This window comes from Pinus tabuliformis, chromosome Q, assembly GCF_031772625.1.
Source record: "Pinus tabuliformis cultivar Carrire ecotype Pingquan chromosome Q, CPIR1, whole genome shotgun sequence".
In the NCBI taxonomy this organism is placed as follows: Eukaryota; Viridiplantae; Streptophyta; class Pinopsida; order Pinales; family Pinaceae; genus Pinus; species Pinus tabuliformis.
Window position 1 is genome coordinate 347171298 of NC_142296.1, and position 13699 is coordinate 347184996.

General features: G+C 39.5%; 1 protein-coding gene across 1 annotated transcript in view; it reads right to left on the minus strand.

Moving 5' to 3' along the window:
- Positions 1-345: 345 nt before the first annotated feature.
- LOC149219611 (shaggy-related protein kinase epsilon-like) overlaps positions 346-13699 on the minus strand; it is a 198217-nt gene continuing 184863 nt past the window's right edge. The window contains exons 7-8 of the mRNA XM_089384426.1: positions 1152-1254; positions 346-1047 (exon numbers count right to left, since the gene is read on the minus strand). Of these exons, the coding sequence (XP_089240552.1) occupies positions 965-1047; positions 1152-1254 (186 nt within the window). The 3' untranslated portion in view covers positions 346-964. The remainder of the gene's footprint in view (positions 1048-1151; positions 1255-13699) is intronic.

Consider the following 13699-nt stretch of genomic DNA (forward strand, 5'->3'; position numbering starts at 1 on the left):
ACAAACAGACCATAGATTACCCTGCTGAGCTCGGAATTTAAAGGATAAAGACAATCTGGCTTTTTAGACCCTGAGTTAAAGCTGAAATAAACCTCGTATCTCAGATGATTCTTATATACTAAATCCAAAAGATTAAATATGCGCTCATAATTTAATGGTCTTTAAATATTTATGCCCCACACTCAAACAAACACCTCGGGAGAAAGAAAAATCAACAGGAATGAAGTGCTTCAATCATCGGATACATCAAAGTTCCTGCACGACAGAAAACATACTACAGTAACACCATGACTTCCAGCTTTTTCTTCACGATGACTAGTTCGTAAAATTTTGAAGGCCTCAACGTAGAATTATAATATTACCCTATATATCTGTTCATGAAATGTTGAAACATCAAATATTACAACAAATATCATCTGCTTAAAATCTAAAGTGAAATTTAGCAACCTTCTCACATGAAACCAACCATCTGTAAATCAAATTGCCATCTTCCATCAGGTAAATTCATGGACCTTTGTTCTGGCCCTCTTCATGATATAATGCCCATGTCCATTCCATCTGCCTTCATTGCATATTACAAAAGAGGACAATTGTCTACCAAAACATATATGTCTTCTATAACTGACCATCTCCTGGATGCCATCTCAGCAGGGGACTCAAAACTATGATGAATGTGAAGACCACAAAAAAGTCCATATTACAAATGGAGAAAAAGTAAGAAGGTACAGGTAAATTTTCAATCCACACATTTTAGCTATCTCTGACAACACGGTTCAATACTGAGATATGTGCTGCTAATATCTTTGTACCTCCCACTTGATATAGAATTCTCCAGTGGTTAATTTAACACTGATAAGCTCCACTTTTGTCCCTGACAAAGGATGTTTTGAATTGTAATGGGAGATAGCCTCATTAAGTTGTTTGTCACAATGACTGACATGTTTTCTTTAAATATATATTGAAATTACACCGTTAATGACGGATTTTGCTTCCTCGCATGCTCAGGCACAAGTCGATGAGATAACTCTGGTGAGGCTCCTTGCAACTCTGTAGAATACATAACGTACAACTGGAAATAAGCATCTAAAACCTACAAATCATTTCTAACCTGAACACTTACACCAGATGTACATTTGACTTGAGCAACTTGCCTTGGGGTGTAAAGTCAAAGAGAAGTGGCAGAGGATGAGCATTTGGTAATTGTGTATTGGGATCACGCAGCTCATCAAAGAAAGGATGTGCACAAGCCTCCAGCTGCATGTGTTTGGCAAAAGGTAAAAAAACGTTATTAGAAACAAGTAAAGAGCAAACGTGCAATTAGATAATTGATTTATGATTGAAGCAACTAAAAACATAATAGGATATTTTGACATCTTACCTGCCAGTATAATAGAGTATTAAATTTATATTTCAATGATATGAAAATTAAGTCTTTAATTTCCTTGCATTCTACAAAAATGTCCATAATCAAAGGACTTGGCACAACTTTATCAAGCTTACCCAGCTAAGGTGCTGGATGTTTATTCCGTTGGGACAAATCAACCACAAAAAACTTAACAATTACCAATGCTTGCATTGCCTTGCCCAGGATGTATGGCATATCATCTGTATTTAATCACTCAAGTATATAATATCAGATACAGGATTGTTCAACAAATCTTGTGTAAAGACAACTCTGAAATTACAAGCATCCCATAGTTTTAAATTACAAACAAACAAATCTTATACATGAAAAACTTCATCTACACAATTGCTCCTGTCAAAAACTTACAAAACAGCTTATAGAACACCTTGGTTCCAAGGATAATTGTCACAAACAATAGCAACGACAGCCCTTCAGATACAAAACACTGTTTGAGGAACACTGGATGACAAAGCCACAATTCTCAATCGGCTCCATAAGAGCAACATTCAACATAGCCACATGCTTAATCAGGAAAAGTTTGGATATTGTGAGAAGCTGTGTAGGGACCATAGATATCTGGCCTAACCTGCACGAGATACAGAGATTACACTAACATGTTGAAGCGAAGTCAGAACTGCTGCATTTCATTATGCAAACATGATTTTTTGCTCTTAAGTGGTTCAGCTAGGGCATTATAGAACTATAATGTTATCCTACACAAATGCAATGCTTTATGCTACTGCAATTGATAGTTATATGAGAGGGTGGTGACATCACTAGAAGTTGTCCCTTGAAAACTTCCCATGGCAAGTCGAATGACTACTTAAGAAAAGTACTCATGTTCCCAGTACTCTTCTCACTTCAAAATAAGTGCTTGCTAGTTTCCGCGGTGGGGGGGGATGTCACAAGAGACATCTTCATTTTCCTAACCTGAAAATCTGCTAATTAGATCTGCTAAAACAGCAAAGAAAAGTGCAGATTTACAATTAAAGACTGCATATACCTGAACAAAAGATACTAAATATCCTATAACTGACTGTTGCCAAGCCCAACGAATGATGGAGCAAACTGAGGATTTAAAGAAACAGCGATGGTCCTATATCAAATCTCCCTAACTAAAAGAACTTTGCAACTGAATTGAAAATCAAAGAGAGAATTCCACTTTGAATGAATTCTCACAATGGGGTGACTTCATAAAACAAACAAACTCGTTTTTCAAAAATCGAAGATGTCATTTCATAATTCCGATACCAATCAAGACCAAGCCCATCCCCTCTAATTACGATACAAATCAAAACCATGCCCGTCCCAATGAAATGGAGGGGACCTAGAATATAGTCACTACTTAAAGCCTTGTTAGCCTATGATGAAACTCTAGATTAGCTTACCGACAGCTTTGCGAGATGAGAAGAGAGGCTAGAATAATGCAAAGAATAAACAAGCACCGATGAAGATTGCCTTGCCTGGAGTGCTTTTAAATTTTTACGATGAAAGACATCACTGATGGATAAAATCAACTCCTCGAGACATAGGAAAAGCAAGAATGCTTTGTTCTCTCCTCCCAATTGCTAAATAAAGCACATAAGGTCTCCTTAAATTGCATGTTCCACTTGACGGCTATGTGAATGAAATCAGATTGGAACATCCCCAGAATACCCTTCAAAAAGTGCAGCCACCACCTGAACATATTAGATATAAACGATATATGCGATACCATGCTAAAATGCCCAAAATGCTGCACCTTCCCTGTGCATGTCATCTGATACAAAGCACCCTAAAAACAGCAGCACTCTACATTTGTTAAAAACAGCACCTGCAGTGCTCACAGCTTGTCACAGACCTCTGTCTTGAAGAACAGATCAGAACCCTAGCAAAGTCTTCCTCTTGAGGTCACAGGTTCAAATCCATAGAAGGGTAGAGTATGTACACATTTGCATACTGTAGCAGTCAAGTCACTGCGCAGAGGGGAGTCTCTTGTCCCACCAACAAGGGGATCTCATACACCATGGTGTCTGGCTTGATCATGACCTTAAAATTATATATATATATATATATATGGGTCCCTGAAAAGTCTCCTGGTATTTGTTTTAGCTGACCTGTAATGCAAAGAGGACTAAAACTGGACTGACCTCAAATAAATTCTAATTGATGGACCTGAACTTGTGACTAACCCAACGTACATGTCTACATGTAAAGGAGATTTCAGAGCCGCTTGTCCACCTTGGATGACACTCGGAGAGTTCACTTGCTGATTTGTGGTGGACTGAAGTGTCCAGTTTCAACGTTAGACATGCCTGTTTGGAACCTTTGCTGCATACATTGAAGCCATTCCCATCTTTGGAATGGTTACTTGCACATTAAAACAGCCCCTTCCGGATGATGCCTTGGACACTTAGGGGATTTGATATCCACATTTGGAGGACAGGGTTGGGTGGTTTGCTTGTGTTGAAGGGCCTTTGGAGGCTGGATGCCATGCTTGCAGACACTTTTGAAAAGCCCCTAAAATCTAGTATTTTAGATTAATTAATTCCACAAGAGGGCCTTTCACTTAGGAAATTACTTTTAATTGTAAATGGAAGTTGAGTCTTTCTTCCTCTAAAAAGAGAGAGACTTTTTCTCGTTTTCTCATGGTTGGCTAAGGGGAGAATCTCTTAGCAAGTCTGAAACTTCTGAAATTTTCTCGTGTATCTTAATTTTGGCTATGGAGAAATAAGTTCAGTGACATCTTGCAGGGTTTTGTTGATGTTGATGGCCTTCTTCTCCCGGATTATTATGAAGAAGGCCTTGTTGATGTGGATAGTCTTCTTTTCATGGATGAATATTAGAAGAACTTGAATACATGCATGGTGATTCAAGTAAGTGGTCTTTCTTCATCTTGGTTATGTTTATGGATAATGATTATTAAGTTTTCACCAAAGTACTGTTGGCATTTCTATCTCTGTGTCCCTCTTGAACAAACCCTCCACCCAAATTATTTTCAGATGACCCAACTGGAGCTCACTCCCTTATTACATTCTTCAATAATGTAAGATTCCTAGCCCTAACCTCTGGGGCACATAGTGGGTCTGCCCTAGTCTTTGAAGCTAGATCTGCTCCAAGCCTCTTTAAAACCACATTTCTATCTCTGTGTCCCTCTTGAACAAACCCTCCACCCAAATTATTTTCAGATGACCCAACTGGAGCTCACTCCCTTATTACATTCTTCAATAATGTAAGATTCCTAGCCCTAACCTCTGGGGCACATAGTGGGTCTGCCCTAGTCTTTGAAGCTAGATCTGCTCCAAGCCTCTTTAAAACCATAGTTACCAACATCGCAATAAAATCACGAGGTTGCAATTTTTACAATGAGATGATCTTATTGCGAATAAAAATTGTCGATTTTTTGTCTGCCAAAAAAATCACAATGTTATTATAGAAATCGCAATAAAATTATGATACAACCAAAAAAAAAACGCCAAGCCAGTGTAAGTATTTTCCCTCATTTTGCAAACAAAAAAAAGGGTTTGCAGAGCAACTGAGCAGGAGACTAGTTTTGCTCCCTAATGGCATGGACTACCTCTACTACAATCTCCAATTGTGTGTGAGGCACTTTACAAAACAGCTGACGTGGATTCCATCTCACTGGGCAGGATTAACTATGGACACCACCGCTGCATGGGGGATTGAAACCGAGAAGCCTGCCATGAAATCAATCCCTGATTAGTTAGAGGAGGAGGTAGCTATGGGAGAGAGAGGTAGATGAGCAGTGGTGAATCTCCTAATACTAGCCCAGATTTATTTTCTCACAGCAATTATTTATTCGCAACAATTTATTTAATTAACCAAAATAAATTATGAATTGCCAAAAATAAAATCATTGGTATTTTAACTTCTAGAATTTATATGCAATAGACGATAAAAATCAGGAAGATCAATCACACATTGCAACAGACAAATACCCACAACAATTTTCCATCATTCATTAATATGGAAAATTAGGGTATTCGACCCACAAAGAATTACAAGGAAAAATACATTTATTGGAACCTGTAACTCTACCCCCACTGGATGAGTTCAGCCTACCGAAAATCAACAACTGAAGGAACTCAACATGGAGAATTCCAGCCCAGCAATTTGCCACCAAATCAACCTTGCACCTTCCCTTCAAGTTGGCTCCGCGTCTTAGGAAATTCAGCCCTGGTAAATCGACCTCCCTCTCACTTCAGTAACTCGACCCTGCAATCTCCAGCTATTCGTCCACCTGGATACACCCTCAAATCCTCTCGCACTCTTCATCCTCTACACTTCAGTCTACTAAGCCACTCACACTAAAGAAAATTGTTTTCTCCTTGTGTCTCATGTCTTGTGTCTTCACCTCTCTCTTAGGTTTCCTTTTATAATCTTCATTAAATCCAAATTGTTGATTTCTGGTAGCATCAGATTTGCTCTAAGTCTCAAAATTTGCAGGGAGGCTTAGACACATGCATTCTCCAAAACCCAGTAATCGTTTTGGGGAATTCCACCCTAAGACAGTTTTATTAGAATAATTAATTATTTTTAATGGGACCCTAAGTCTAAACTTAGGAAATTAAAATAATTAATGGGTATTAATCTAAACTGTAGGTGAAACTTCTAGAAGAAGGCGGAGATCAAGTCAATATGATCCTAGCCATTGATTAGAATCTAATATGGGCCATTGATTGATCAACGAGAAGATTATAAGAGGAGGCTTGATGAGCACTTGGATGATACACCAGAGGCAGATACTCAGTTACCCAAGTAAGATCGATTTTCTCACTGGTCGAAATTCGGCAAGAGAAAATCGAATCAGAGGGAGAGTTGCAGGTGAGAAGGGAAGAGAGGGCATCAACATCTTTCGAGAGTGCAAGGCAGCAAGACGTAGAGCAGGAACAAGGTGACACAAAAAGAGGCAGCGCATAGGCAGATTGACGCAGAGCCTGCGTGGGCAGCTAGACGCTGGGCCAGTGTGCGAAGTTCGATGCAAAGGGACGCAAAAGGATTCCGGGGAAGAGGAGAACTTTACCTGGATCAAAAATTTGTCAGGAAGCGTCTCTAAAACTTCTCACTCTTGTTTTGTTGGTTGTAATTTGTATATGAGAATTTGCTGAAGAATAATAAAGAAACCCTCATCTGTTGCACCGGTCTTCCCACATTAAATTTTTTCGAGGATGATTGTCCAAAAATAACCATCATTGTGATTGTATTTGTGCTAGTATGTTTCCTTACATTTACTTTCTGCAGTATTTTAATTGTGAACGTTGCAGTAGAATATATTTCGACATTTGCTATAAGAACACCGTGAATAACTTATCTCTGAGATAATAAGTAGAAGAAATAATATTAATCACTACAGGAGGATTTCTATTTAGAAATATTCACATGGTATCAGAGCTAAGAGAAAGCAGAAGGAAGAAGCCAGAAGACCCAGCGTTGAAGGAAAGGAATTTGAAATTCCTGCAAGGGCAGTAATTCGAATCTCCAAGGGGCTTGCGCAGTTCAAAGCCAAGAGGATTAGATTTCGTGGGAAAACTCTCTCTGAGTGAGTCGACAAAGAGGTAAGTCTTTCCGATCAAAATTTGTCAGTGGTAGAAGGAACAACACAATAGAAGATTCAGTAAGAGGGGTTGTCTCAGGTGGGACGCAGTTTTTCCTGCAGCAATTGCTGGGACAGGTTAGCATCAGAAATTAGCACAATATGGATACTCAAAGTATCTCAGAACTATCTACTAGATTAGATGAAGAAACCGCATGCCTAGAAAATTCAGCGTCAGCAGATGTTTGGTACATTGATAGCAGAGCTTCAACTCGTATGACTGGAGTACGAGAACATTTCTTGAGCTATCAAGAAGAACAAATGGAATTCCAAATCACTATGGGAAACATAACGAAATGTACTCCAGTAGGGAGAGGCACCATAGCATTTCAGACGGAAGCAAGGACCAGCATCCGAGCCACCAATGTTCTGCATGTGTCAAGATTAGGAATGAACTTGATTTCAGTGTCCAAGTTACAAGACAAGGGATACAATGTATACTTCATGGGAAAGAAAGTATACGTCAAGCATCCAAGTTGGAAGAAGAAAAGGAAAATTGGGATTTGAAGCAACAAGTTGTATAGATTGCAGCTTGAGTCACCAATGGCACTGATAGGCAGCAACTATAATGGTGAGAAGGAGCGAAATGAATTATGGCACAGGCGAATGGGGCATTTACACTATGCAGCACTAAGGACGCTAAGAGAGACTGTTACAAGAGTAACAGGCCTTAGTAGTGAACATGATGACTTATGCAAAGGATGTGTGCTAGGGAAGTACACTAAAGCAGCTTTTCCTAGAACTATCCCTAGAGCAAAATGTGTATTAGGATTGATACACTCAAATATCTGAGGTACTATGTCCACAAGAGCTTTTGGTGATGGCGAATACTTTGTCACCTTTATCGTTGATCACTCCAGAAAAACCTAGATCTATTTCTTAAAGACAAAGGATGAGGTCTTTGATAGTTTCTGAGAGTTTAAAGCTCTTCTTGAAAATATGACAGGGAAAAAGATAAAAGTAATGCATTCAAATAATGGTGGAGAATATACAAACAAAGGCTTCACAGATTTTTGCACAAGGGAGGGCATCAAAAGAGAGTGGACAACTCCATATAATCCGGAGCAGAATGGAGTAGAAGAACGGAAAAATAGAACTATTGTTGGGGCAGCCAAATCTATGTTGTATGATCGAGATTTACCTAGGTATCTATGGGCAGAAGCTTCCAACACAGCGATGTATATCCAGAATAGAACTCATCATAGAGCATTGGGGAAGAAAATGCCAGAAGGGTTCTTCACAGTGAAGAAGCTGCAAGTCAGTCATCTCAAGATATTCGAAGCGTGGCTTATTGTCACATTCCAGACGAGAAGCGCAGTAAACTGGATCAGACTGCAAAAAAATGGTATCTCGTAGGATATAGCGAGACCTCAAAGGCATACAGAATCTACATTCCTAGCAGCAAGAAGATTGTAGTGAGACGGGACGCAAAGTTCATGGAGGACAAAGCTTTCAGGAAATCTCATGAGATGCCTGCAGAAGATCAGTCAGGAGGTGTCCCATTAGTCCAATAGCAACAAGGGCAGCAAGGAGGACGGACATGAGGACAGACACCTGGATCGAGTACAGTGACCAATACCAATATCTCCTCAGAAGGAGGAAATGCAGATAGTTCTCAGCAAATGGAACGACAGGATCAGGAGTAGTTGGTTGAGCCTCCCACCACCAGTGGTAGAACCAGCAGAGAAGTACGGCAGACACTAAGGGACGCAGAGGAGTTTGTTGGAGCTCCTACAACAGAGAAAAGGCAACGTAGACAAACTGATAGATACCAAGCATTGGTAGCTCAAGTTAAAAAACCCTCTAGCTTTCAGGAAGTTGTTCAACACCAAGTATGAGTGGATGCCATGGTAGAAGCATACAACTCTATCATCACGAATGATGTCTGGGAAGTAGTACCTAGACCAGAAGATAGATCACCTATAGGATCACGATGGATCTACAAGATCAAGTACACTGTAGATGGCAGTATAGAGAAGTACGAGGCAAGGTTCGTGGCAAAGGGATATGCTCAAAAAGAAGGAATAGACTATGAAGGGACCTTCGCCTCAGTTACTCGATACACCTCTATCAGATCCGTTATATTCCTAGCAGCACAAATGGGATGGGAGATTCACCAAATGGATGTCAAGAAAGCATTCTTGAAGGGGGTGATAGAAGAGGAGGTGTATATAGAACAACCTGAAGGCTTTGAAACACATAAGAAGAGAACTCATGTTTGCAAATTAAAGAAAGCTTTGTATGGGCTCAAGCACACACCTAGAGCATGGTATGGTCAGATTGATAGTTACTTGCAGTAGTTGGGATTTGTCAAGATTGATGTTGATCTCAATCTCTACTATTTGATGGTAGAGAATGAACCACTTGTTTTGGTCTTATATGTAGATCACTTGTTCTTAACTGGGTCATCCAGGCTCATACAAGATTATAAAAAGAATCTTGAAGCTGAATTCGACATGAAGGGCATGGGGTTGATGCAATATTTTCTAGGGTTGGAAGTTTGGCAGAAGAATGGAGAGATCTTCCTTGGACAAGGAAGATATGCTACAGAAATTATGAAGAGATTCAGAATCCAGGATTGTCGACCCATGGCTACTCCCATGATCACCAACTGGAAGAAAATAGATGCATCAGAAGACAAGGAAGTAGACCCCACCTTGTACAGGCAGCTCATTGGGTCGCTCATGTATTTGGTCCACACTAGGTTGGACATTTTCTTTGTTGTCAACACTCTTAGTCAGTTCATGGTAGAACCAAAAAGGGTGCATTAGGCAACAGCTACGCACATTCTTAGGTATGTGCGCTGAACAATCGGATATGGATTGAAATACTCCCGAGGGGAGGACATTAGATTGAATGGGTTCACAGATGCATATTGGGCGGGCAGTTCAGTAGACCGAAAAAGGACCTTGGGTTACTGCTTCAGTGTTCGATCAGGTATGATATCTTGGTGCAGCAGGAAGCAGAAATCGGTAGCTCTAAGCCCAACAGAAGAAAAATATATGGCAACTAGCACAACTACGTGCAAAGCTATATGGCTCAGAAAATTGCTTGTGAGCTTGTTCAAAAAAAGGATGGACGTGACCAGGGTTTACTGCGATAATCAGAGTTGTATCAAACTCTCTAGGAATCCAGTATTTCATGATCGGTCGAAACACATAGATATCTGATGTCACTTTATCTGAGACTATGTTCAGTGTGGGGCAGTGCAGCCATAATATGTCCTCACAGGAGAGCAGGTAGCCGATATACTCACAAAGGCTCTCGGAAGACCTAAGTTCACTCAGTTTAGAGAGCAGATGGGTACGGTAGAAAATCCGTTTCAGTAGCAGCAGTAGTTTGCAGTACAGGGACAATTGGCAGTGGCGGTGTCATTAGTAGCACAGATGCAGAAATTCAAAGGTAGTTGCAATATGGATGCAGTCTTGACAATGGTAGGGTCATCAGCAGTACAGATGTAGCATTTGCGCAGAGGTTGGTGGACAGCATGATAGACATCAGCAACGCAGAGGGAGATGTTACAGAACAAAATGATGCTTCAACAAGTTGCATTGCTAGAGCACATTCCTCACCAAGAGGGAGTGTTGATTTCTGGTAGCATCGGATGTGCTCTAAGTTTCAAAATTTGTAGGGAGATTTAGACACATACATTCTCCAATACCCAGAAATCGTTTTGGAAAATTCCACCAGGAGATAGTTTTATTAAAATTATTAATTATTTGTAATGGGACCCTAAGTCTAAACTTAGTAAATTAAAATAATTAAGGGTATTAATCTAAATTGCGGGTGAAACTTCTAGAAGAAGGCAGAGATCAAGTCAATATAATATTGGCCATTGATTGGAATCTAATTTGGGTCGTTGATTGATCAATGAGAGGATTATAAGTGGAGGCTTGATGGGCACTTGGAGAAATAACCAGAGGCGAATACTCAGTTACCCGAGTAAGATCAATTTTCTCACTGGTCAAAGTTCGGCAAGAGAAAATCGAATCAAATGGACAGTTGCGGGTGAGAAAGGAAGAGAGAGCATCAGCATCTTTCGAGAGTCTAAGGCAGCAAGACACAGAGCAGGAACAAGGTGACGAAGAAAGAGGCAGCGCAAAGGCAGATTGACGCAGACCCTGCGTGGGCAGCTAGATGCTCGGCCAGTGTGAGAATTTTGACGCAGACGGATGGAGAAGGATTCCGGGAAGAGGAGTACTTCACTTGGATCAGAAATTTGTCAAGAAGCGTTTGTAAAATTTATCACTCCTATTTTGTTGGTTGTAATTTGTACATCAGAATTTGCTGAAAAATAATAAAGTAACCCTCATATGTTGAACCGATTTTCCCACATTGGGTTTTTCCGAGGACGATTGTCCAAAAATAATTCTGTCATTGTGATTGTATTTGTGCCAGTATTTTTCGTTACATTTACTTTCTGCAATATTTTAATTGTGGAGGCTATATTAGAATATATTTCGACATTTGTTGTTGTAAGAACACTGTGAATAACTTATTTCTGAGATAATAAGTAGAAGAAATAATATCAATCACTGCAGTAGGATTTCTATTTAGATATTTTCACACAAATCCTTAACACTAATCTCCCTTCTAGAGGATCAACGAAATAAACACGAGATCATTTCTAAGTCACTTAAATAATTAAATTTATTATCCTTAGAAAATCACTTAATAGTCCACAATAATTAATGGACTTTAATTATTGTACTTTTCCAAAGTTAGTTAGACTTGGGAAAGAAGACATAAATCACTTACTCCACCACGCAAGCACCTAAAGAGGCAATAAATCGTCTTCCACATGCGAAGACACCAAGCATATGCATAAGACCTTCTAAAGCTACTATAAACTTCAACACTCCCTCCTAACAAGGAAAAAATTCTCCACTACCTCCACCTTATCTCGAAACTTCACAAAATTCCCTTTTACTAGAGGCTTAGTGAGAATATCTACCACATGCTTCTCTGTGGAAATGTACTGCAATCTCATAGTACCTCTTTGTACCTTGTCTCTAATGAAGTGATATATGATCTCAATATGCTTGGACCTATCATGAAACAAAATTTTCAGAGAGCTTAATGCAACGCTGATTATCACAGTGGATCATTGTTGGCCCCATCACTAGATCAAATAGTCCTACAAGCATCTTGCAAAGGCATGTTTCTTCACAACTCACCATACTTGTTGCCATGTACTCTGCCTTTGCCGAACTAATTGCCACTAACTATTATTTCTTGCTATACCATGAGATCATGGTTGATCCCAAGTTCAAACCATTGTTTTACAAAACGGCCGAATCGACTCCGACTCGGCCGAGTCGAACCAAGTCAAAGGCCTGGGGAGTGACTCGGCCAGCTACCCAGTTCGGTTGACCGAGTCACATATGACTCGGCCGAGTCATCCAATGACTCGGCCGAGTCATATGTGACTCGGTCAACCAGGCCGGGTAGCTGGCCGAGTCACTCCTGAACTGTGAAATCACAATATAAGTGTTATAATTTTACAGCAAGCTAATATTGCAGCAACCATTTCCACCACTGTCTATTAACTCAAAACATGAAAATTACATAGCAACTAGCTCGTCATTTCTCTAAGACATATGCCGAATAGTCTGTAATATGTATCTAGTAAAGAATAAGATTGATTAGTTTCAAATGCAGCCATGGATTGTTTTTGTATTGTTCTTAATTTGGGAACATTTCCAATATTTTTGCAAGTATGCTTGTGGCAACAAGACCATACAGGCTGCATCTTGATTCTTGCTACTTGTAAACTTATGCCTTGAGTCTTCTTAGATTCATGGATGGCACCTTGCTACTAGTAACTCATGCCTTTGAGTCTTCAAGCTTGCTACTAGTAAACTCATGCTTTCTAGTCTTCTTAGACTCATACACAGCAATAGCATCTTGCTACTGGTAAATTCATGTCTCTGATTCTCCAACCTCACTCTGAATCAACTCTCTTGGCTGCAGCTCTGCAATTCATCTCTTCTTTATAGTTTATAGAATAGGAGAGATCCAAGTTTTACTGATAGTGATTAGTGACTACGGTAGAGTCAATATTTAGACCTAAACCTTCACATGTGATGGATCAAAAGTTACAGAAGAGAAGGCTGCATCTTCTGTCTATCACAGTATGGACAATAATGTTTATGAAAATACTCATATCAACAATACAAAGTTCAAACTTCAAACCCTTTCAGAAATTCTGATCAAGGATCCAAAGATCAATGCACATGTATGTGCTCCACCACCATACTGTTACCAAGACTTCTTCAATCACCTTAATGCTGCAAACAATAGGACTGGTTAATTGTGTAACTTTTACATGTTGTTGTAGGATGAAGAGTCACCAACAAAACTGTTAATGCAAACATTGTCATGACTCATAACCTCAACAGAACTCATACTTAGCATATGCAATGAACATGGAGATTCAAGCATTTTATGTGACTGCTCAAGATTATAGTTCCAGGTAGCTTCAATGGAGCCACAGATACTTCATATGTGGTCTAGAAGAAAGGGCCAAGCACCTTCAATAAATTCCAAAACTGTCTTCGACTCTTCCCCCACTGTGTGTTTGAACTTTGGACAATGGAAACATGAATGAAAATCTTTAAAATTATGTTTAAAATATTTAAAATTATGTTTTTTAATAAAAAAAATAAATATTTAATGTATTTTTTACAACGACCGAGTCA